A 24388-nucleotide genomic window follows, 5' to 3' on the forward strand; every position below is an offset into this window, starting at 1 on the left:
AGAGAAATTAGCTTTCTCGGAGTAATTGTGGGGCAGTTAAGAATAGGCCTTGGTGTGCTCTCAGCAAAGACAGCAAACTTGAACTCTCTCCTGTAAGAATGCCAGTAGTTTCACTGAAAGAGATTTTCCTTGGGTTATCCCATAGAGAATCAACAAGATTGAACTCCTGAACTGTCTGATAGCCAATCACGGTTACATGACCCTTCAAATTGAAAAAAGTTTGATAGGCGACACTTAACAATGGGATCCCAGACTTGCCTACACTATTTCATTAGCCACATCGGGACTGATGGTTGACTTTCTGAGCTGTGGCCTGCTGAGAAAAATTCCATCCACATTGCTGGAGGTTAGACAAGCTTTGCTGTGGTAACAAAAGCATCTGGGGGAGGTGATGGCCAAGTGGCATTATCACTGGACTGTTACTCCAAAGCTACCTAGACAACATTCTGGGGATCCAGGTTCAAACCCTGTGAGTTCAATAAATATCTGATAAAATGGTGGAGTAGCAGATAGTGAAGGGGACTGTCAGAAATTACAGCAGAATATAGATATACTGGAGAGTTGGGCAGATAAATGGCAGATGGATTTCAATCCGTGCAAATGCGAGGTGATGCATTTTGGAAGATCTAATTCAAGGGCGAACTATACAATAAATGGAAAAGTCCGAGGGAAAATTGATGAACAGAGAGATCTGGGTGTTCAGGTCCATTGTTCCCTGAAGGTGACCACGCAGGTCAATAGGGTGGTCAAGAAGGCATATGGCATGCTTTCCTTCATTGGATGGGGTATTGAGTACAAGAGTTGGCAGGTCATGTTGCAGTTGTATAGGACTTTGGTTCGGCCACATTTGGAGTACTGTGTACAGTTCTGGTCGCCACATTACCAAAAGGATGTGGATGCTTTGGACAGGGTGCAGAGGAGGTTCACCAGGATGTTGCCTGGTAGGGAGGGTGCTAGGTATGAAGAGAGGTTGAGTAGATTAGGATTATTTTCATTAGAAAGATGGAGATTGAGGGGGGATCTGATTGAGGTCTACAAAATCATGAGGGGTATAGACAGGAAGGATAGCAAAAAGCTTTTTCCCAGAGTGGGGGATTCAATTACAAGGGGTCATGAGTTCAAAGTGAGAGCAGGAAAGTTTAAGGGAGATATGCGTGGAAAGTTCTTTACACAGAGGGTGGTGGGTGCCTCGAACGCGTTGCCAGCGGAGGTGGTAGATGCAGACACGTTAGCATCTTTTAAGATATATTTGGACAGGTACATGGATGGGCAGGGAGCAAATGGACACAGACCGTTAGAAAATAGATGACAGGTTAGACAGAGGATCTTGATCGGCGCAAGCTTGGAGGGCCAAAGGGCCTGTTCCTGTGCTGTAATTTTCTTTGTTCTTTGCTCTTTGTTAAGGATCTAATGATGACCATGAATCCACTATTAATAGGATTTGGTAGCCAGGGGCTTTCTCCCAGGGCAGAAATGACTATTATGAGGGGGCATAATTTTAAGGTGATTGGAGGAAGGTATAGGGGAGATGTCAGAGGTAGGCTCTTTACACAGAGAGTGGTTGGCGTATGGAATGTAGTGGTCGTGGAGTCAGAGACTTTTAAGTGACTCTTGGTAAGGCACATGGACAATAGCATAATGTAGGGTATGCAGGGTAGTCTGATATTAATAGGATAATAGGTTGGTACAACATAGTGGGCTGAAGGGCCTAGACTCTGCTGAACTGTTCTATGTCCTATGATTATCAGGAAAAGCCAGCTGGTTCACTAATGTCCTTTGGGAAGGAAACTTGCCATCCTTACCTGGTCGGGGCTACATGTGACTTCAGACCCACGGCAATGTGGTTGACTCTTTACTGCCCTCTGGGCAATTAGAGACAAACAAGAAATGCTGCCTGGGCAGTGGCACCCTCATCTTGTGAATGAATAAAGGAAAAAAATGTTTGAAGCCCAATTTTATGTTCTCTTTACTTTTTTTTTATCTCTCATTACTGGATTATAATGGTCTGATAACACCAAACTGGTTGTCAACCATTATAGGAAAGCGATCTCTTTTAACTGATTGAAATCTGGACAGGGTGAGTGTGTGTGTTGAATCTGTTAGGGAGAGTTTGGTGGTGCCTCTGGGTCTTCACTTCCAAGAAGAGGAGGAACTGCGATTCCAGATTCCATCAGCATACGATGAAATTTTAAGCGGTCATCCAATATTGTCTAAAAGGAAAACAAGTAATGATTAATTGTTTAAGGTATTCTGCTTTACTCACTATACCTTTGTTCTCCACATGTCGGTGTTGACCATTTTGGATTCTCATGACAAATAGCACAGACGCTAATACACTGTTAGATTGCAAGCCTGAAAAACTGAGTGTTTTTGGTTTTCATTCACTCATGGGATGTGAGTGTCTCTGCCTGAGCCAATGTTTATTGCCAATCCCTAATTCCTTTAGGGAAGTTCAGGGTCACCTACATTGCTGTGGGTCTGGAGTCAAATTTCGGAGACACCAGGTAAGGATGGACATTTCCTTCCCGCAATGACATTAGTGAGCTAGATGTGTATTTCCCAAAAATAGCTTACACGGTCATCGTTAAACTCTTAATTACAGATTTTTTTACTGAATTCAAATTTTACCATTTGCCATGGCAGAATTCAGACATGGATCTGCAGAACAGTAGCAGAGTCTCTGAATTAATACTCCAGCTATGGTAGCACCTGCCATGGTCTTGTGATGATATTATGCCTTTAAGAGCTATATTTTGTTTTGTGTTTTTTTAAGACAGGCTTTGTGCCAGCAGTACCAAGCTATCTCTCCAAGTAAAGTAAAAGGGTTGTGCATCCTTGGGTTTTGTTTTCTATAAAAGTTAGAACAATAGAACCAGCATGAGTGGGTGGAGTCAGGCTCCCACAGAACCGGCGTTTTTAGTGTAGCTTTCAGTAGTTGCTGGGATTTGAGAGCTAGTTGTAGAAACTGATATTTATTTCTCTCTTACAGATAAAAGCTCTGTTGCCAGGCATGCCTGTGAAACAGTCCGTTTTACTGATTTTTCCTTTGCCAAGGGTGTGTTTATGGGATGCTACTTTATTGAAACATAGTTGCAGTTAAACAGTTTATTATTCTGTTAAGTTTTCCATTAGAGTTAAGATATTTCAATTCCTCTTTCTTTTTTTTGTATTTTAACTCTAGACTACGAATAAAGTATGTTTTGCTTAAAGCCTTGTAGTGTAGTTCGATTGGTTACATTGAAAACACAGCACCTTATACTTCCCTTTAAATAAGAAGAGGTAGGGTCTACGGTTATCTCCTTGATAATATTTGAATGGGGTTTGGCCTGGGCCATAACAGCCTCCCTCACAGTCGCCATTAAACCAACTTTATGAACCAGACTTTTATTCAATTTTTTCCCACTGCAGCAACTTCAGCAAAACGTTGACACAATCTATAAAGCTAACAACTTTACCCGGAACATCTCAAGAGTATCCTCGTCAGTAATCTGAGTTGTGGGTTGGACAATTCCTGGGGAAGTGTAGACAGCTTGCACTATCTTACCGATGAATCGTTCAAGCTACAGATTAAACAAAAACAGGGGACAATAAAATTAATTAATCATTCTTCTGCAATCTACCAAAGTGCTGATGCAACAGGTGCTCCCCCACAGCCTTCTTATGGTCTTTATGGTTATAAAGAGGTGTCACGGGTTAGAGGTAGAGAAAGGAAAGTTCACATGTCAGATGGTCCGAAATTCTGGTGCTTAAATAAAAGACATTATTAAAACTGTCAGGGATTTACAGAGAAATATCAGCTCAGAGAGTGCTGAGAATCCACAGAGACAAATAACACAGAAGCTTTTAATTGGAAACATGAGGGAGACAGATTAAAAAGTTATAATTGAGTTACAGAGGAGGGGTGAGTGGGGGCTCATGTCATCAACTAGCACCAGCACACAGGAGCTGGACCAATTCACCTGTTTCTGTGATTTCATTACTATACCAGAAGCCTAACAATTGGCCCATCAAGTCTCTCATTCTATCCCTATTTGCCTGCCCATTTAATTGGCCTTCCAAATTCCTCTTGAAGTCATCAGTTATCTCCACTTGCACCATCCATGTGGGCCACAGCTTCCACCTCATCATCACACTCTCCATAAAGATGTTCTGCCTTGTGACCCCACCTTGATATTCTTGCCCAACAACCTTAAAACTGTAAAGCCCAGTCCTTTTCAATGCCACCTCTGGAGTCTTACCTGGAGTTGCTGGTCCCTCACCAGGTTTTTAAGTTGGGGAACAGCCTGCATCCTTGGTCAACCAAACTGTTTCACAGCCATTGGCTCATTTGTTGCCTTAGAGACAGGACACTCTGTTCCACTCAGGGAGGAGGTCCTGCCCCTGAAATCTGCTGGCCAATCAAACAGAAGGCAAACCCAGAGGTTTTACTGGGGCCAGTCTGAGAGGTTCTAGTTGCAAACAAAGTGGTCACTGAGTTTGACAGGTGAAGACGTTGCTAACACAGGAGGGTGGATGACAGCCTTGAAGGGTGCCTTTCATTGGGCACAGGCAGCGTAAAGCAACAAGGCTTCGTGATTTCACCTGGTCACTCCTTGACACTCCTAAGCCTTACCATGAACTACACAGATAAGGGGCCTCAGGTGGCCCCGAGTGAATGAGACACTCAGCACATTCCCCACTGGTATTACAATCCCAGGGACAGGAGACTGGTACTGTGTCAGCACCAAGGCACCAGGCCAGCTGCTCTCAAAGGGGATCCTTCATTCCAAGCACACGTCATGATGGAAATGGAAAATTCCCACCTGGAATGCTAAAGGAAAGATGTTGAGGAAATATCAAAGATGACAATTCAAAGGCTTGTCCTGTACCAGAACAGTAATTCAGAAAGAAGAAGGGTCTAGGCCCAAAACGTCAAACTATCCTGCTCCTCTGATGCTGCCTGGCCTGCTGTGTTCATCCAGTTCCACAGCTTGTTACCTCAGATTCTCCAGCATCAGCAGTTCCTACCATCGCTGTAACAAATTCTGTCAGGGAGAGATTAGGAGCATGAGGACTTGATCAAAAAAGACATTTCTGTTTTCAAATGGGCAAAAGGGAGGTGAGGAGGCAAAATGGGTCAGAGTTATACCTTTCAGATACAGTTAGATCAAAACCTTTACTTATTCCTGTTGCATAAGGTAATAGGATTATAGTTGTGTTTTTGACAGAAAGACAATATAAACTTGGCAGTTGAATTCTAAAGGAGGTGCAACATCAGAGGGACTTTGGTGTATGTATGCACAGATCATTGAAGGTGGCAGCACAAGGGGAGTCAGTGGTTAATAAAACAGGCAGTATTCTCGGCTTCATTAATAGAGGCACAGAGCACAAGAGCAAGGAGCTGATTTTGAACAAGACACTTGTTAGACCTCAATTGAAGTACTGTGTACATTTGTGCATACAACATTCTAGGAGGGATGTGCATGTATTGGAGTACAGAAAGGATTTACAAGGATAACTCCAGGGATGAGAAACTTGAGCTCTGAAGTTAGATTGAAGATGTTGGGGCTGTTCTCCTTGGAGAGAAGAAGGCTGAGAGGAGATCTGACGGAGGCTTTCAAACCATGAGCCAGCTGGATACAGTAGACAGGCAGAAGATGTTTCCAATCAAATGAAAAAACAAGAACAAACGGGCATAGATTTAAAGTGATGTGCAAATGAAGTAACAGTGATGTATAAAATAAAATTTTTACACCCAGTGAGTTGTTAGGGTCTGGAATGCATTGCTTGGAAATGTAGTGGTGGCAGGTTCAATTGAGGCTTCAAGAGGGCATTGGGTAGTCTTTTGGACAGTAATGGTGTGTAGGGATAAGAGGAAAAGGCAGCAGATTGGCACTAGGTAATATAGCAGGAGTAGGCATGATGGGCTGAATGACCCCCATTCTTAGTATAACAATTCTATAATTCTGGTTTAATTTAAGATCGACCCTAAAGTTCCACAAGTCTGATATATAATACAGGCTTTGGGTACAACATTGCTCACTCTGAGGCAATTTGAACAGAACACAGTCAAGCACAGTCTCTCAATGGAGACAAACATGACTCAGCTAACTCTTAATCAGTATTGCTGCAGTTAATATGCTCAGTATTTAATGTAACCTGTAGGTAATAACTGAGCTATATTAAACTACATCCTGTTATCAAAGACAAGAGCCTCTTCGATTGAGACTAATTCATGGACAGACTAGCCCACAACCCCGAGACTTGCAAAAGGAGAACTGATGGCAGCACTCTCTTGAAAGTGAGCAGGCATCACATCACCCAATAACATGATGACAATGATGGTCTTCTCATCACTGTCCATCACTGTTACAACAAGCCCAACATCCCTGAACAAACAACTGCAGGGTCAGCAAACAGGTAAGCTGATCCTAAGTAACACATTACATTTGATAATGTGGTAAAAGTTTGTTTACGCAACGTCAAGTGTAATTCCCATCTTCCTAAAATAATGGTGCCAATATCTGAAAAAGCCATGAGGATGTTGCACTGAATTCTGACTCACAGAGTATTTAGCTTCCACTTAAGTTAAAACCCATTTTTCAACACTTGAAAACAAATACTAGCAAAACAATGGCCCACATATTGCAAACACCAGCTCAGTAAACAAGGTAAGGGGATTACCCTGGTGCCAGTGAATTTCAGTGCGATTTGTAAATCCTGTAGTTCACGCTGCATTAATTCACCCTGGGAAATGGCTTCATCATACTCAGCCTGTAGATGCCTCTTCCTCGCATCTTCAGCAGTGATGTGAAGCTGTAGCTTATTGATCTCAGTCTTCAGTTTCACAAGCTCTTCATTTTTCATCCTCAGCCCTGACTGTAACTCAGCAACTTGCTAAAAATAATTCAGAAACAACATTTGAAACAAAAGAAACCATCTTGTGCATTTTGGGGGTCTCTAGCCCATGTTTAGGTGCTTTTGATGTAAACAGTACAACGACACAATGCAAGGTTGCGGGGTGGCACAGTTGCTCAGTGGTTAGTGCAGCTGCTTCACAGCACCAGGGACTGGGGTTCGCGTTCACCCTCAGGTGCAGAGTTTACACATTAATAGAGGGATTGAGTTGAAGAGCCATGAAGTTAGGCCCCATCTGTACAAAAGCCTGGTTTGGCCACATCCGGAATATTGTGTCCAGTTCTGGTTGCCTCATTACTGGGAAAGACGTGGAAGTGTTGGAAAAGGTGCAGAGGAGATTTTCCACGATGTTGCCTGGAGTGGAGGGAAGGTCTTACAAGGAAAGGTTGAGAGAGCTGGGGTTTTGCTCCTTAGAATGACGAAGAATGAGAGGTGACTTGATAGAGGTGTACAAAATGATCAGAGGTACAGAGAGAGTGAATAGTCTGAGACCTTTTCCTAGGGTGGAGGTAGCTATTACGAGGGGGCATAGTTTGAAAGTGAGTGGAGGTAGATATGTGGGAGACGTCAGAGGTAGGTTCTTTACTCAGAGAGTGGTTGGGAATGCATTGCCGGAGAGGGTAGTGGAGTCGGCGTCATTCGGAGTATTTAAGCAGCTATTAGATAGGCATATGGATAATAGTATAAGGTAGGGGTGAAGTTAGATAGACCTTAGGTTTAGGTAAAAGTTTGGCACAATATCATGGGCCGAAGGGCCTGCACTGTGCTGCACTATTCTATGTTCTATGTTCTGTGTCCGAGTGGGTCCTCTCCAGGTCCTTTCCACAGTCCAAAGGTGTGCAGGTTATATGGATTGGCATTGGTAATTTCCCATAGTACCCAGGTTGGATGGGATAGCCATGAGAAATGCAGAGTGGTGGGTCTGTGTGGGATGCTTTTTAGAGGGTTGGTGTAGACTTGATCGGCCAAATGGCCTGCTTCTATGCTGTAAGGGATTGTATAAAACTAACCAACGGGCAATACTGTCTCAGGACCCACACTGCACCAAGAATAAGGGTGGAACGTTGTCAGCATCTCCTCAGCTATAACCATCTTTCTAAACCTCGAGTACAGATTGGATAGACACAAAGTGATGAAATCAGTAATAAATGATCACAGAAAGTACTAAAGTAGACAATGAACACCCATTAGTTTGGGATTCCAAGGAATGATGGGAGACAATGAGGTGATGACATTTCTGGATAAGACTTCAAAAAGAATTAAGTAAAATACCAAGTACGTACCTCATGGAGGCTGAGGTTTTCTTTTTGAAGACCTGTCATAATTTTTGTATGATTGTTCCCTTCTCGCAGATTGGAAAACTGCACATAAAAAATACAACAGGGTTTGCTGATTAAATCTATACAGTTCCAATCTTGGATACAAATCATTAATGCACCCATTAAAAGCCTTCACTACAATGGTCAGCCAAACGGTGTCACAAATGATTTCTCTTCCACACGGTCCTCAGTACATTCCCATCTCCTAAAAGGTTAGGATTACAGAGCAGCCATGGACGTCCAGTCCCTATACACCTGTATTCCGCATGCAGATGGCCTCAAGGCCCTCCGCTTCTTCCTGTCCCACAGGCCCGACCAGTCCCCCTCAACCGACACCCTCATCTGCCTAGCCGAACTCGTCCTCACCCTCAACAACTTCTCTTTCGATTCCTCCCACTTCCTACAGACTAAGGGGGTGGCCATGGGCACCCGCATGAGCCCCAGCTATGCCTGCCTCTTTGTAGGTTACGTGGAACAGTCCCTCTTCCGCACCAAGCCCCAATCCCCACCTCTTCCTCCGTTACATTGATGACTGTATCAGCGCCGCCTCTTGCTCCCCAGAGGAGCTCGAACAGTTCATCCACTTCACCAACACCTTCCACCCCAACCTTCAGTTCACCTGGGCCATCTCCAGCACATCCCTCACCTTCCTGGATCTCTCAGTCTCCATCTCAGGCAACTAGCTTGTAACTGATGTCCATTTCAAGCCCACCGACTCCCACAGCTACCTAGAATACACCTCCTCCCACCCACACTCCTGCAAAAATTCCATCCCCTATTCCTAATTCCTCCGCCTCCGCCGCATCTGCTCCCAGGATGAGGCATTCCAAACCCGCACATCCCAGATGTCCAAGTTCTTCAAGGACCGCAACTTTCCCCCCACAGTGGTCGAGAACGCCCTTGACCACATCTTCCGCATTTCCCGCAACACATCCCTCACACCCCGCCCCCGCCACAACCGCCCAAAGAGGATCCCCCTCGTTCTCACACACCACCCCACCAACATCCGGATACAACGCATCATCCTCCGACACTTCCACCATCTACAATCCGACCCCACCACCCAAGACATTTTTCCATCCCCACCCTTGTCTGCTTTCCGGAGAGACCACTCTCTCCATGACTCCCTTGTTCGCTCCACACTGCCCTCCAATCCCACCACACCCGGCACCTTCCCCTGCAACTGCAGGAAATGCTACACTTGCCCCCACACCTCCTCCCTCACCCCTATCCCAGGCCCCAAGATGACTTTCCATATTAAGCAGAGGTTCACCTGCACATCTGCCAATGTGGTATACTGCATCCATTGTACCTGGTGTGGCTTCCTCTACATTGGGGAAACCAAGTGGAGGCTTGGGGACCGCTTTGCAGAACACCTCCGCTCGGTTCGCAATAAACAACTGCACCTCCCAGTCGCAAACCATTTCCACTCCCCCTCCCATTCTTTAGATGACATGTCCATCATGGGCCTCCTGCAGTGCCACAATGGTGCCACCCGAAGGTTGCAGAAACAGCAACTCATATTCCGCTTGGGAACCCTGCAGCCCAATGGCATCAATGTGGACTTCACCAGCTTCAAAATCTCCCCTTCCCTCACCGCATCCCAAAACTAGCCCAGTTCTTCCCCTCCCCCCACTGCACCACACAACCAGCCCAGCTCTTCCCCTCCATGCACTGCATCCCAAAACCAGTCCAACCTGTCTCTGCTTCCCTAACCTGTTCTTCCTCTCACCCATCCCTTTACCCACCCCAAGCTGCACCTCCATCTCCTACCTACTAACCTCATCCCACCTCCTTGACCTGTCCGTCTTCCCTGGACTGACCTATCCCCTCCCTACCTCCCCACCTATACTCTCTTCTCCACCTATCATCTTTTCCCTCCATCTTCGGTCCGCCTCCCCCTCTCTCCCTATTTATTCCAGAACCCTCACCCCATCCACCGCTCTGATGAAAGGTCTAGGGCCGAAACGTCAGCTTTTGCGCTCCTGAGATGCTGCTGGGCCTGCTGTGTTCATCCAGCCTCACATTTTATTATCTTAGCCATTGTTTCCTACTGTGATCACAGACTAATAACTCTCTGGAAGCATTTGCCATTGTGCAGTATGACTGCTGATGGGCTAATGAATTGCATGACTGCGAGGAGGTGGTGATGTAAAGGAAAAGTCACAGGGTTAATAATCCAGAGGCCTAAGCTCATGCTTAGGCAGATGTGGGTTCAAATCCCAGAATGGTAGCTTGAGGAGTTTCAATTCAATTCCTGAAATTAGAAACTAGTCTCTGCCAAGGTGACCAGGTCATCTTGCATTGAATTTATTCATAGATTGTGAACATCACTGGCTAGGCCACCATTTATTGCCCATCTCTAAGTTCTCCAGAAACACTGTTAGAATCACAGAATTGTACAAGAGCGAAGAGGCCCTTCAGCCCATTGTATCTGCACTAACAAAAAAACTAAATCTAAATCTATGCTGGTCCCAAATAAAAACCGAAAAAAACTGCAGATGCTGTAAATCAGGAACAAAAACAGAAGTTGCTGGAAAAGCTCAGCAGGTCTGGCAGCATCTGTGAAGAAAAGAATCAGAGTTAATGTTACAGGTCTGGTGACCCTTCCTCTCTCCAACCCAAAATGTTAACTTTGACTTTTTTCTTCATAGATGCTGCCAGATCTGCTGAGCTTTTCCAGCAACTTCTGTTTTTGTTCCAGATTAATCCCACTTTCCAGCACTTTGCTCATCACCTTCTATGTTATGACACTTCAAGTGCTCATCTAAGTCCTTTTTAATAGTTGTGAAGTTTCCTCTCTCAACTTTCCTTCCATGTAATGGGTTCCAGATCCCCACTGCCCTCTGGGTGAATTTGTTTTCCTCTCTGAAACTCCTGCCTTTCAGGTTTAAATTATGGAATCTTGTTATTGGCTCTTTGTGAGCAGTTGCTCTCTATCCACCCTGTCCCTCATAACCTTATAAACCTCCACCAGGTCACCTCTTGGCATTAAAAAAAGAACAACCTGAACATATCCATTCTGTCTTCGTAACTAAGCTCTCCACCCCAGGCAACATCCTGGTGAATCTCCTCTGCACATCCTCCAGTGCAATCACATCCTTCCTATCATGCAGAGACTGGTAAAGGCAAGTGCCTGGTCTGCCTTCTTAATCACCCTATTTACCTGCCCAGCCACCTTCAGGGATCTGTGGACAAGCATCTCAAGATGCCTCTGTTCCTCCAACCTTACTATTGTGCTGTTATTGATTAAATACCTTCTCATCTTGTCACTTCTTCTGAAGTGCATCACCTTACATTTACCAGGGTTAAATTCTATCTGCCCATCTGACTAGTCTGTCTACATCTTCTCATAACCTAAGACCTTCTTCCTCTCTGTCAATCATCTGGCTAATCTTTGTGTCATCCGCAAACTTGATTATCATCCCTCCATTTGTTCTTCTACATCATTTAAATATGTCAAGAACAATGAGGGATCCAGCACTGATCCCTGCGGCACACCACTAGACCTGGATTCCAGTCACACAAACGGACTTCTACCACCACCTTCTGTCTCCTGTTACTAAGACTATTTCAATCCAACTTATCAAGTTACTGTGGGCATCATGTGCTTTTAATTCTTTATCATTCTCCCAAGTGGGACCTCATCAAAGACTTTGCTGAAATCCACATAAATTACATCAACTGTTCTACACTCATCTGCACACCTGGTCATCCCCTTGAAAAAAAATTCAATCAAATTTGTTTGGCATGACCTCCCTCTAATAAAGCCATGCTGACTATCCCCGACTAAATCTTGCCTCTCCAATTGGGGATTAATGGATAAAAATCACTAATGTCCTTCAGTGAAAGAAATAGGAAAAATAATATGGGAACACTATCAACTAGCTTTCATTAAGGTCAGGGAAGGTGGTAAAAGAGGGGGAGGTGTGGCTTTGTTGGTCAAGGACAGTATAACGGCGGCTGAAAGAACCTTTGAGGACTCGCCTACTGAGGTGGTATGGGCTGAGGTTGCCAAGGAAGGTTTGTCGACTGAGTCAGTGTGGGTGGAAGTTAGGAACAGCAAGGGAGCAGTCACCTCATTGGGGGTTTTCAACAGACCCCCAAATAGCAGTCGGGAGATTGAAGAACTCATTGGCCGGCAGATTGTTGAAAAGTGCAAACGTAGCAGGGTTGTTGTTGTGGGTGACTTCAACTTTCCCAATATAGATTGAAGCCTCCTTAGTGCAGATGGTTTGGATGGAGCCTTTTTGTCAGGTGTGGTCAGGAGGGTTTCCTTACTCAGTATGTGGACAGGCCGACGAGGGGGGAGGCCATTTTGGATTTGGTGCTCAGCAATGAGCCAGGACAGGCGTGAGATCTCGTGGTGGGAGAACACTTTGACGACAGTGACCGCAAGAGCCTCCCATTTACCATAGCCACGGAAAGTGAAAGGAGCAGTTACCGGGGAAGATAGTTAACTGGGGTAAAGGAAACTATGACGCTATCAGACAGGAGTTGGGAAGTACAGATGGGGAGCAATTGTTCCTCAGAAAAATCACAGCAGACATGTGGAGGCTGTTTAAGGAGCAGTTGTTGCGAGTGATGTATAAATTTGTTCGTCTGAGACAGGTAAGAGGGGGTAAGATTAGGAGCCTTGGATGACGGGTACAGAGGTGCTTCTTGTCAAAAAGAAAAAGGCAGCGTAAGTAAGGTGGAGGAAGCAAGGGTCTAGCACAGCTTTAGAGGATTACAGGCTTGCTTGGAAGGAGCTCAAAAGTGGACTGAGGAGGGCCAGGAGGCGGCACGAAAAAGGCTTGGCAGGAAGGATTAGGGAGAACCCGAAGGCATTTTACTCATACGTGAGGAATAAGAGAATGATCAGGGAGAAGGTAGGGCCAATCAGGGATAGCGTAGGGAACTTGTGCGTGGAGTCTGAGCAGATAGGGGAAGCCCTAAATGAGTTTTTTGCTTCGGTTTTCACTAAGAAAAGGGGCCTTGTTGTGAATGAGAACTTTGAGGAGCAGGAAAACAGGCTTGAACAGATTGAGATTGAAGAAGTTGATGTGCTGGAAATTTTGGCAAACATTAAGATTGATAAGTCCTCAGGGCCAGACCAGATTTATCCTAGGTTGCTCTGGGAAGCGAGAAAGGAGGTTGCTAAGCCGCTGGCGAAGATCTTTGCTTCCTCACGCTCCACGGGAGTCGTACCAGAAGATTGGGAGGCAAATGTTGTTCCTCTTTTCAAGAAAGAGAATAGGGAAATCCCTGGAAATTATAGACCAGTCAGTCTTACGTCTGTGGTCAGCAAGGTTTTGGAAAGAATTCTGAGGGATAGGATTTATGACTACTTGGAAAAGCATAGCGTGGTTAAAGGGAGTCAGCATGGCTTTGTGAGGGGCAGGTCATGCCTTACAAATTTTATTGAGTTCTTTGAGGAAGTCACGAGACAGGTTGACAAGGGTCGAGCAGTGGATGTGGTGTACATGGACTTCAGCAAGGCATTTGATAAGGTTCCCCACGGCAGGCTCATTCATAAAGTCAGCAGGTATGGGATACAGGGTGATTTGACTGTCTGGATTCAGAATTGGTTGGCTGACAGGAGGCAGAGAGTGGTTGTAGATGGTAAGTATTCTGCCTGGAGGTCAGTGCTGAGTGGTGTCCCCCAGGGCTCTGTTCTTGGGCCTCTGCTCTTCATAGTTTTTATAAATGACTTGGATGAGGAGGTTGAGGGGTGGGTTAGTATGTTTGCTGATGACACAAAGGTTGGAGGTGCCGTTGATAGTATCGAGGGCTATTGCAGGCTTCAGCGAGACATTGACAGAATGCAGAGCTGGGCTGAGAAATGGCAGTTGGAGCTCAGCCTGGATAAATGCGAAGTGATGCATTTTGGAAGGTCGAACTTAAATGCTGAATATAGGATTAAAGGCAGGATTCTCGGCAGTGTGGAGGAACAGCGGGATCTTGGTGTTCAAGTGCATAGCTCCCTCAAAGTTGCCACCCACATGGATAAGGTTGTTAGGAAAGCATATGGTGTTTTGGCTTTCATTAACAGGGGGATCGAGTTTCAGAGCCGTGAGGTTATGCTGCAGCTCTACAAAACCCTGTGAGACCACATTTGGAATATTGTGCCCAGTTCTGGTCGCCCTATTATAGGAAAGATGTGGAGGATTTGGAGAGGGTGCAAAGGAGGTTTACCAGGATGCTGCCTGGACTGGAGAGCTTGTCTTACGAGGAGAGGTTGGCTGAGCTCGGACTTTTCTCTCTGGAGAGAAGGAGGAAGAGAGGTGACCTGATCGAGGTGTATAAGGTAATGAGAGGCATGGATAGAGTCAATAGCCAGAGACTTTTCCCCAGGGCAGGATTGACTGCCATGAGGGGCCATAGTTTTAAGGTGTTAGGAGGAAGGTATAGAGGAGACATCAGAGGGAGGTTCTTCACTCAGAGAGTTGTGAGCGCATAGAATAGTTTGCCAGTGGTAGTCATGGAAGCGGAGTCATTAGTGACAATTAAGCGACTGCTGGACATGCACATGGACAGCAGTGAATTGAGGGGAATGTAGGTTAGGTTATTTTATTTTTGGATTAGGAATATTCCACAGCACAACATCGTGGGCCGAAGGGCCTGTACTGTGCTGTACTTTTCTATGTTCTGTGCTCTATGCTCCAGTATTCACCGGATCCTCAACCACCCATTATGTGTAGAAGTGCTTCCTAACATGTTTCCTGAATGGTCTGACCCTAATTTTCAAACTATAACCCCTAATTCTAGAATCTCCAGCCAGTGGAAATAATTTATCTTTATCTATCTTGTCCTTTTATGTTAACATCTCGAAGAGTTTGATCAGATCATCATTTAACCTTCTAACTTCTCAATAAAACAGGCCTAATTTTTCTAATTTCTCTTAATAGCCTAACTCCTGAAATGTTGGGATTGTTTTTTAAAACTATGTCAAATTCCCTCCAAGGCCAATACATCTTTCCTAAGGTGTGGTGCCCAGATCTGCTCACAGTACTTCAAACCAACATTTTCTATAACCGCAGTATAACTGCTGTGTCCTTGTCTGCCTGCTCTCTAGATACAAAGGCTGGCATTCTATTAGCTTTCTTGATTATTTTTGAACAGGTCTTTGGCATTTTAAAGATCTACATACCCGAACACCTAAATCTGTTTGGACATCCACTGTGCTTAACTTCATTCCATCTAGAAAGTATCTCAATCTATCCTTTCTCAGTCCAAAATGGATAGCCTCAAACTTCTTCTCATTGAACTCTATCTACTACAGTTTTGCCCATTCACTTAATCTACCAATATGCCTTTGTAATTTAATGCTATAATCTTCACTGTGTACGATGCTTCCTAACTACGTGTCATCAGCAAATTTGAATATATGACTTTCTTTGCCATTATCCAAGTTGTTAATAATAATGTGAATAATTGGGGCCCCAACACAAATCTTGTTGGATACCATTGCTCACATCTTGCCAACTTGAGACCTACCCATTATCACCTGACAATCAACCCCTTTTTCCCAGCCATGTCTGTAATTCTCCCTCAATTCTGTGAGCTTCTACCTTAGCTCACGGTTTCTTACATAGAACGTTATCAAATGCCTTCTGAAATCCATAGAAACAAAATCCGTAGACATTCCCCTGTCCATTCTGTCATCTTAACACAGTATGACCTTCACATGACTCCAAATCCACAGCAATATAGCTGACTCTGAAAAGACCCAACAAGCTACAGTACACAGTTCAAGGGCAATTAGGATAAAGTGTGGAATGTTGGCCCTGGCAGCAACAACCACATCCCACGAAGGAATATAGAAATGCTCTTCATGTGAACAAAGAACATAGAACAGTACAGCACAGTACAGGACCTTCGGCCTGTAAATTGTTCATCCTTGCAAAGACATGGCAACTTGGCAAAACTGCAAAATAGCATTGACACCGATGTGTGTATGGAGTGTTAAAAACAGTAAACTGATATCTCCCAGCATGTCCTTTCAACTGCACATTCAGGCTGTGATGCTTCCTGCCAACTCTGGAACCTAACCACCCTTATCTCTGAGGATCAATGTTTATGTAACATGTATGCAGTGACTGAGATGTGACAAACTACATTGATTAAACAAGCAGCCTCTTCCACTGAGACTAATGCATCGTCTGTCCTCCACCACAGACACTGACTAGCTCTTTCAACTACCACTGGAATGAGAGTTGATGACAGCACTGTTTTGAATGGGATAACATATATATCACATTCCCTATCCCACTCAGAGGCCTGGTAATCTCCAGGGAGAGTGTGTGTAGCCGGATTTAAAGCAAACAGACAAACTTAGGGAAAGAAATTTGTGTAATTCAGCTCTAGACCATTGAGGCAAATGAAATAAATCCAGCATGTCATGAAAGGAACTTAACTGTTTCATAAATCTTCCTTTCTAGAGTTGGGAGTGGAGTAGGGAGACCTTTAAATGGCAGGTGCTATCAGGTTTGTCAGCTTTACTGGTGAGTGGGCTATCTCTTTCTTCATTCATTCACAGGAGGAAGGCTAGTTGATCATTTATTGCCCATCCCTAATTGTCCAGAGGGCAATTCAGAGTCAACCATATTACTGTTGGTCTAAAGTCACCTGTCAGCCAGACCAGGTCAGGATGGCAGATTTCCTTCCCGAACGTAAAATCTCACAACTCACTGACATTTCAGCACTGGCTCAAGATAGAGTCAGATGTGATTCTGCAGCACCGGTAGGGGGATTGGCACATGAAAAGGCATTGAGGAAATGATCACTGTTAGATTAGCTTTATCAATTTTAATGTTTAATTGAATTCAAATTTCACCATTTGACATGATGGAATTCAAATGCCTCTCCCAGAAGCAGTAATGTGCAACTCTGGATTACTATTCCAGTGACATCACCACGACATTAATACTGCTTCTCTGAATCCACAATGAATTGTCCAGTTATGGATCAGACTGATTCCTGGGAATTGAGGACTGATGTGTGAGGAGAGACTGGATCAGTTAGGACTACACTCACTGGAGCTTCAAGGAATGACAGGTGATTCTCGTAGAAACCTATAAAACTCTAACAGGACTCAACAGGGCAAACGCAGGAAGGATGATCCCAAGAACTAAGGAGTGCAGAACCAGGGATCACAGTCTAAGGACTGAGATTAGTAGAAATGTATTCACCCAGAGAATGGAAAGCCTGTGGAATTTTGTGCCACATCAGGTAGTTGAAGCCAAAACACTGTCTGTTTTCAAGAAGGAGTTGGAAATAGTTCTTGGGGCTAAAGGGATTGAAGTGCATGGGGAGCAAGCAGAAACAGGGTACTAAGTTGGATGGTCATATTGAATGATACAGCAGGTAGGAGGGGCTGAATGGCTTTCTCCAGCTCCTATTTTCTATGTTTCTATGCTTATGAGATGTCCGTAACGCCACTCTGTATTGTGGTGCTGTCGGTTCAGCACAATCCAATTGGCTAGCATTGGTGATGATTTGCAGAGGTCTAAACAATGCTGCCAACATTCACTTGTCTGTTTCATACCTTATTAGACATGTCATTCAGCTGATTACATCTGTCCTTCAGCTCCTTCTGCACTCTCTCCATTTCAGCCTCTTTATTTCTCAGCTTAGCCTCAGCTAGTGACCATTTCCGGTTTATGGAGATAACTGCACCTGAGGAAAAGAACACACCTTCCTTCTTATTCACAAGTGTTAACAGCTTCTTTCAACAGTAAGTCTCACCAACCGATTTGCAGAATATTTGTAATGAATAAACTACATAAAATGGCTGAACCTTGGGAGTAAAATCTTGTTGATTACAATTCTGAATCCTCTGCATAGATTGTATCTTGACTGTGCAACATAATCCAGGGATCACCTCTTGGCATTCAATAGTGTTACCATCATTGAATCTCACGATTAACATCCTGGGAGTTAACACTGACCAGAGACTCAACTGGATTTGCCACATAAACACAGTAGCAGATCAGAGACTAGGAACGCTGCAGCAAGTAACTCACCTCCTGACCCCCCCCCCCCCCCCCCCAGTGCCTGTTCACAATCCATAAGGCACAAGTCAAGAGCGTGATGGAATACCCCCCCCACTTGCCTGGATGGGGCAGAAAGGATGTTTGGGGACTCGTCAACTGAGGTAGTATGGACTGAGGTTAGAAACAGGAAAGGAGAGGTCACCCTGTTGAGAGTTTTCTATAGGCCTCCGAATAGTTCCAGATATGTAGAGGAAAGGATAGCAAAGATGATTCTCCATAGGAGTGAGAGAGACAGGGTAGCTGTCATGGGGGACTTCAACTTTCCAAATATTGACTGGGAGCACTATAGTTCGAGTACTACAGATGGGTCAGTTTTTGTCCAGTGTGTGCAGGAGGGCTTCCTGACACAGTATGTAGATAGGCCAACAAGGGGCGAAGCCACATTAGATTTGGTCCTGGGTAATGAGCCCAGCCAGGTGTTAGATTTGGAAGTAGGTGAGCACTTTGGTGATAGCGATCACAATTCTGTTATGTTTACTTTAGTGATGGAAAGGGATAGGTGTATCCCACTGGGCAAGAGTTATAGCTGGGGGAAAGGCAATTACGATGAGATTAGGCAAGATTTAGGGAGCATAGGATGGGGAAGAAAACTGCAGAGGATGGGCACATTAGAAATGTGGAGCTTATTCAAGGAAAAACTCCTGTGTATCCTAGATAAGTATGTACCTGTCAGGCAGGGAGGAAGCTGTAGAGTGCGGGAGCCGTGGTTTACGAAGGAGGTGGAATCTCTGGTCAAGAGGACGAAGAAGGCTTATGTTAGGAGGAGATGTGAAGGCTCAGTGAGGGCGCTTGAGGGCTACGAGGTAGCCAGGAAAGACCTAAAGAGAAAGCTCAGAAGAGCCAGGACGAGATGTGTGAGGTGATGCACTTCGGTAGGAGTAACCGGAATGCAAAGTACTGGGCTAATGGTAAGATTCTTGGTAGTGTAGATGAGCAGAGAGATCTCGGTGTCCATGTACACAGATCCTTGAAAGTTGCCACTCAGGTTGACAGGGCTGTTAAGAAGGCATACAGTGTTTCAGCTTTTATTAATAGAGGGATCGAGTTCCGGAACCAAGAGGTTATGGTGAAGCTGTACAAAACTCTGGTGCGGCCGCATTTGGAGTATTGCGTACAGTTCTGGTCACCGCATTATAAGAAGGTTGTGGAAGCTTTGGAAAAGGTGCAGAGGAGATTTACTAGGATGTTGCCTGGTATGGAAGGAAGGTCTTATGAGGAAAGGCTGAGGGACTTGAGGCTGTTTTCATTAGAGAGAAGAAGGTTGAGAGGTGACTTAATTGAGACATATACGATAATCAGAGGGTTAGATAGGGTGGATAGGGAGAGCCTTTTTCCTAGGATGGAGGGCTTTAAATTGAGGGGTGAAAGATATAGGACAGATGTCAGAGGTAGTTTCTTTACTCAGAGAGTAGTAAGGGTATGGAACGCTTTGCCTGCAAAAGTAGTAGATTCGCCAACTTTAAGTCCATTTAAGTCGTCAGTGGATAAGCATATGGGCGTACATGGAATAGTGTAGGTTAGATGGACTTCAGATTGGTATGACAGGTCAGCACAACATCGAGGGCCGAAGGATCTGTACGGTGCTGTAATGTTCTATGTTCTATGTTCTCTCACACTCAAGAAGATAAACACCATCCAGGATAAAGCAGACCATGGGGAATATTCATTTTTCCCTACCACAAAGTGACAATCACGTATTGTTGTGTGATTTTCCTGCCATATATGAATTACTCATCATTAATACAGCCTTGGGTGATTGTTTGTGTGGGTTTTGGCTTTCATCCCACAGGACATAGGTTTGCAGGCTAGGTGGACTGGCCATGCTAAATTAGCCCTTGGTGTCTAGAGTGTGTAAACTGGTGGATTATCCATGCAGCTTTTCTACATAATTAAACCATACTTTGACTATTGCCTGGAAGTTAGGTAAAAATACAATTAATTTGTAGGTAAAAATACAATTAATTTGTGATCACTTGAAATTGTGGCACATTTATTTGATGCAAAAGTGGGTAATTTTCCTTCTCTTACTGTTAACATTATCCAAATATTTGGGAAGGTTTAATGATCATTTTATTTCTGCATGGACAACACCTTTTACTGTACACTGTGTAGCTAAGTCCAAATGTAATTATTTAATTTTAGTATAAATTTCTCACTAAACAGATTTTATTTCACATACCCCTTGCCATATTATAGCACACTTTAACTTCTCTCAGTTCCTTCCTCAGCATTTCATTGCTTTTATTCAATCTTTCCTGCTCTTCTGGTTTCTCAGCTTCAACGTCACAAGGTCCACCATAATCGAGAAATTCCAGTGTTTGAGCCACTGTACCCAGGTCCATAATTTCATCTGCATCTTCTTTCTCTGTTGTATTTATGATTATTTTCATTCTGCCATCCCCCACATCCTCTCCTCTTTCTGCAAGCATTTCCTCACTCGGTTTCTCCACCAGTGCCTCCGAAATCTACATAAACAATAAATGAACGCCTCATTCACACCAAGAAATCAGTGAAATCTGAATTACAGTTTGATGATTGAGTCATGGCAATTACGTTTATAGCCCAATTTGGTGAATTTTGAAGAGGCTCATGTATAAAGAGTTACAATCACATGCCTTTTTCCCCAGTGTCGTAATCGTCAGTATATTTACTGCGTGTGCGTGTGTGTGTGTGTGTGTGTGTGTGTGTGTGTGTGTGTATGTTGTTGGGTTGTGAAGCAGTATGATGCCAACAGTGTGGGTTCAATTCCCACACCAGCTGAGATTACCATGAAGTACTCTCCTTCTCAACCTCTCCTTTCACCTGAGGTGTGGCTGTCCTCAGGGTATCTGTCCACCAGCCATCTCTCTCTAATAAGAGAGCAGCCTATGGACTGGTAGGACTATGATGACTTGCTCACCTATGAGAGTGAGGTGGTCCCTCTGGAAAAGGATGATCCTGTTTGTGGCGTGGACCTGCATGAAGAGCCCTGTTAGATGGGGATGCTGTCTCACTGAAAGTACCACATGATGATACCATAATGATACCAACTGCATTGAGGAGCCTTCCTATTCCTTCAGGCAAGGATTCCTGTACATTGGGATAAATGTGATTCCTGACTGAGTCTCTCCATTATTTTTCATTGAGTTATTCTTTGTTCCCAACTTCTACCTCACAGGCTTGGTGATCCATTTGGATTTGGGTGTGAGATACGCAGATCTTTTCTGGGTCCCATCTCTGTGCCAGAATTGCATCACCCACATGACACAAATGCACCGATTGGCCAGGTTTGGTGCCTATTCAGGAGCACCAGGTGTAATCAGGAAGTGGGAAAATGCAGAAGCATGGGAGGGCCTGCTAATGCCCTCCCTTTGAAAGTTACTTCGTACTCTGGGCAAAGCAGGATCCAATGCTGCTCTTCAAAAACACATTTTCCAAATTCCTTGCCCTTCCTGCTTCACTGGGTTTGAAGAGGCAGCTCCACCAGTCTTCATACTCCACAGATCATCTCCCACCCATGATGTCAGTTTCTTCTTCTCCCATTCATTCTCTGCTTGAACTGTCTCACTCCCCTGCAGGATATGCAACAACTACACATTCACCTGCTGCTAACCCACCATTCCAATCCCAAACCGTATTTACAGAGGACAGAAAGCAATTTCTCAGCAGAGCTAAAGGTGGATTAAGAGTCTGCACACTTCTGTTGTGTCCACAAGAACGATTCTGAACTATCAGGACCAAGAATTGGTAACATCAGCCATCATCCACTTCCTTTATATTACAAGGTAATAATTACTCCTAACGGATTCGATAATCAGAAGGATATTTTTGTTCAACTGTATCTTAATCTTCATTCTAGTGAGATGCATGTGATTTTAGGGAAAGTGGGTTGATTAATGGGGTAGCTTCTGCCAAAACCAAAATGTTTCAAATTTCTTTCCTCTTCAGTATGAGAATAATCACACTTTAGCCAAGAGAAATTCTGTTACTGCCACGTCAAAAATTCTTTACCTCAGTTCTAGTTTCCAGTTCACGATCTCTGCCCGTGCTTTGGTAAGCCTCTTCCAGGACATCGTAACCGAAGTGAATAGAGCTGTCAAATCTCAAATGGCTGATTTGCAGTCCTTGTTGCCATATCTCATCCCTCAGTTTACTAATAATACTATCCTTCTTCTTATTGTCAGCTTCTATCTCTTTGAATTTCTCCATCTTCTCTTGCAGTCCAAGAAATGTCTGAGCCTAAATCAAGTGAGTTAAACACAAACAGTTCAGAAACCCCATCGAGTCTGCACGGACCCTCGAAGAGCATTCCACTCAGACCCAGTCCCCCAACCCTATCTTGTTACTCTGCATTTCCCATGGCCAATCCACCCTAACTTGTGCACCTTTGGAACATGGGAGAAAATCTACGCTCACGGATAGAACATGCAAACCCCACATGATAGTCGTCAGAGGTGGAATCAAACCCCGGTCCTTGGTGCAGTGTGCTGTGAAGGAGCTCAGTGAATAAGATAAATGACTCAATAATTGATCTCATATTCAGACCCCCTCACTGGAATTTGATTTTTACCTAGGTAATTAATCAGAATTCACTCCAGCATTGCAGCAAGAAGGCTGCTCAAAGGAAATCAGAGATAGCAGGAACTGCTGATGCTGGAGTCAGAGATGACACAGTGTTGAGCTGGAGGAACACAGCAGGCCAGGCAGCATCAGAAGAGCAGGAAAGCTGATGTTTCTGGTCAGGAGCCTTCTTTAGAAATGGGGACGGGGGAAGGGAGCTCTGAAATAAATGGAGATCTTGGGGGGGGGGTACAGGCTGGGTAAGGTGGTTGGGATGGTGATAGGTGAGTGAAGGTAGGGAGTGGAGGGAATTGGTCAGTGAGGTGGAATGAGTAAATAGGTGGGAGAGAAGATGGACAGGTTCTGTCAGGTTAAGGAGGCAAGGATGAGAGGGAGGGTTGGTCATGGGATGAGGCTGGGGGTGGGGAGGTTTTGAAATGGTTGTATTTCCCACTTTTGAAATGGGTGACAGAGAGCTGACTGCTGGAGTACAATCGGGGACTGTAATTGAGTTGGAAAGTGGGTGATTCTGTGATGGAGAGGATGCAGGGTCAGAAACGTAGGCCAGTCAAATGCAGGAACATGCTCAGGTTACTAACAAGCAGCTTTGATTGTAGTCAGTAGCCATGGAATCAAAGCTGAGGATTCAGAGTTTCTGACAGTGGCTGAAGGTGATGGCATTAGTCTTCCTAATGGCTGACTGGAGGAAATCAAGGCTTGTTTGGAATAGAAGGTCATGCTTACAATGTGGAGAATTGAGAACCATTGGAGAGATAAGGGCAGGTACCATCGGTTTATAGCCAAACCAACTTTCTCCAGCAAATCTCAGATCAGCAATGTAGTTCAGTTGTTGAAATTAGTCTCACCTTAGTTACATCTCTGTGAAAGGTGTAGAGACACTCTGGACTGTGAACAGGATACTATTTCCAAGTTTAACAAGAGCCAGTTATTTTATTGTGGAAAATCACTGCTCCAACAAATCCAACTTGGAAGAAGCTCCGGTATGAAGGAATACAGTTTTTCAAGCAGGTAAGAGGAATAAGGGAAAAGGAACGAGAGAAAGGAATAACAGCAATGCCAAGGCTAAGGACCAATTCCACCTCCCAGAAACACCTGCCAACTGTGTGGTGGGGCATGTGGCTCTAGGATTAGGCTCAAAATTCACACAAGGACCCACAAAACCCAGGATCTTGACATGGAATTTCCAAGGTGGGCAGTCAGACTCATTCGTGTGAGACTGCTGATAATAATCATGTCAGTTATTTATAAATGTCGCACCCAGTGAACAAGGCACTTTCTCTTAATATCTGTGAATAGGAACATCAGTTTTCTGCTTTTGTGAATTTCAGTTTCTCACCTGTGTCTTTATGGTGTTACTGTCACGGATTGTACTGAGCTGCTGGGTTAAATCAGCAATTTCAGCTTGCAGGTTTTCAATTATACGATCCTTTCTTAAAGATTCAGCCTCAAAATGAGAGAGATTCTTCATCTTTTCTTCTAACATCAAGACACACTTTTCCTGTTTCCATGAGAGAAAACCCATATTATTCTGACGATGGCGAGGGGCTCAAGACTATTTCTGGATATCTTGCTGTA

General features: G+C 44.4%; 1 protein-coding gene across 1 annotated transcript; it reads right to left on the reverse strand.

Moving 5' to 3' along the window:
- Positions 1 to 1968: 1968 nt before the first annotated feature.
- On the reverse strand, positions 1969 to 24281 carry LOC125466544 (coiled-coil domain-containing protein 27-like). Its single transcript, XM_059655592.1, has 8 exons — positions 24150 to 24281; positions 22244 to 22471; positions 20433 to 20718; positions 17746 to 17876; positions 8181 to 8258; positions 6664 to 6876; positions 3456 to 3560; positions 1969 to 2210 (listed from the first exon to the last, which is right to left on the reverse strand). The coding sequence occupies exons 1-8, from the start codon at positions 24279 to 24281 to the stop codon at positions 2100 to 2102; spliced, it is 1284 nt and encodes a 427-aa protein (XP_059511575.1). The 3' UTR covers positions 1969 to 2099.
- Positions 24282 to 24388: the final 107 nt, after the last annotated feature.

Source organism: Stegostoma tigrinum, chromosome 28 (assembly GCF_030684315.1).
Source record: "Stegostoma tigrinum isolate sSteTig4 chromosome 28, sSteTig4.hap1, whole genome shotgun sequence".
NCBI classification, from domain to species: domain Eukaryota; kingdom Metazoa; phylum Chordata; class Chondrichthyes; order Orectolobiformes; family Stegostomatidae; genus Stegostoma; species Stegostoma tigrinum.

Coding starts and splice junctions, on each gene's coding strand:
- LOC125466544 (XM_059655592.1), bottom strand. CDS start 24,281: ATGAAGAATCTCTCTCATTTTGAGGCTGAATCTTTAAGAAAGGATCGT. Junction 8,259..17,745: donor TGAATGACATGTCTAATAAG/GTATGAAACAGA, acceptor TTTTATGTGCAG/TTTTCCAATCTGCGAGAAGG. Junction 2,211..3,455: donor ATACTCTTGAGATGTTCCGG/GTAAAGTTGTTA, acceptor TTTTCCTTTTAG/ACAATATTGGATGACCGCTT.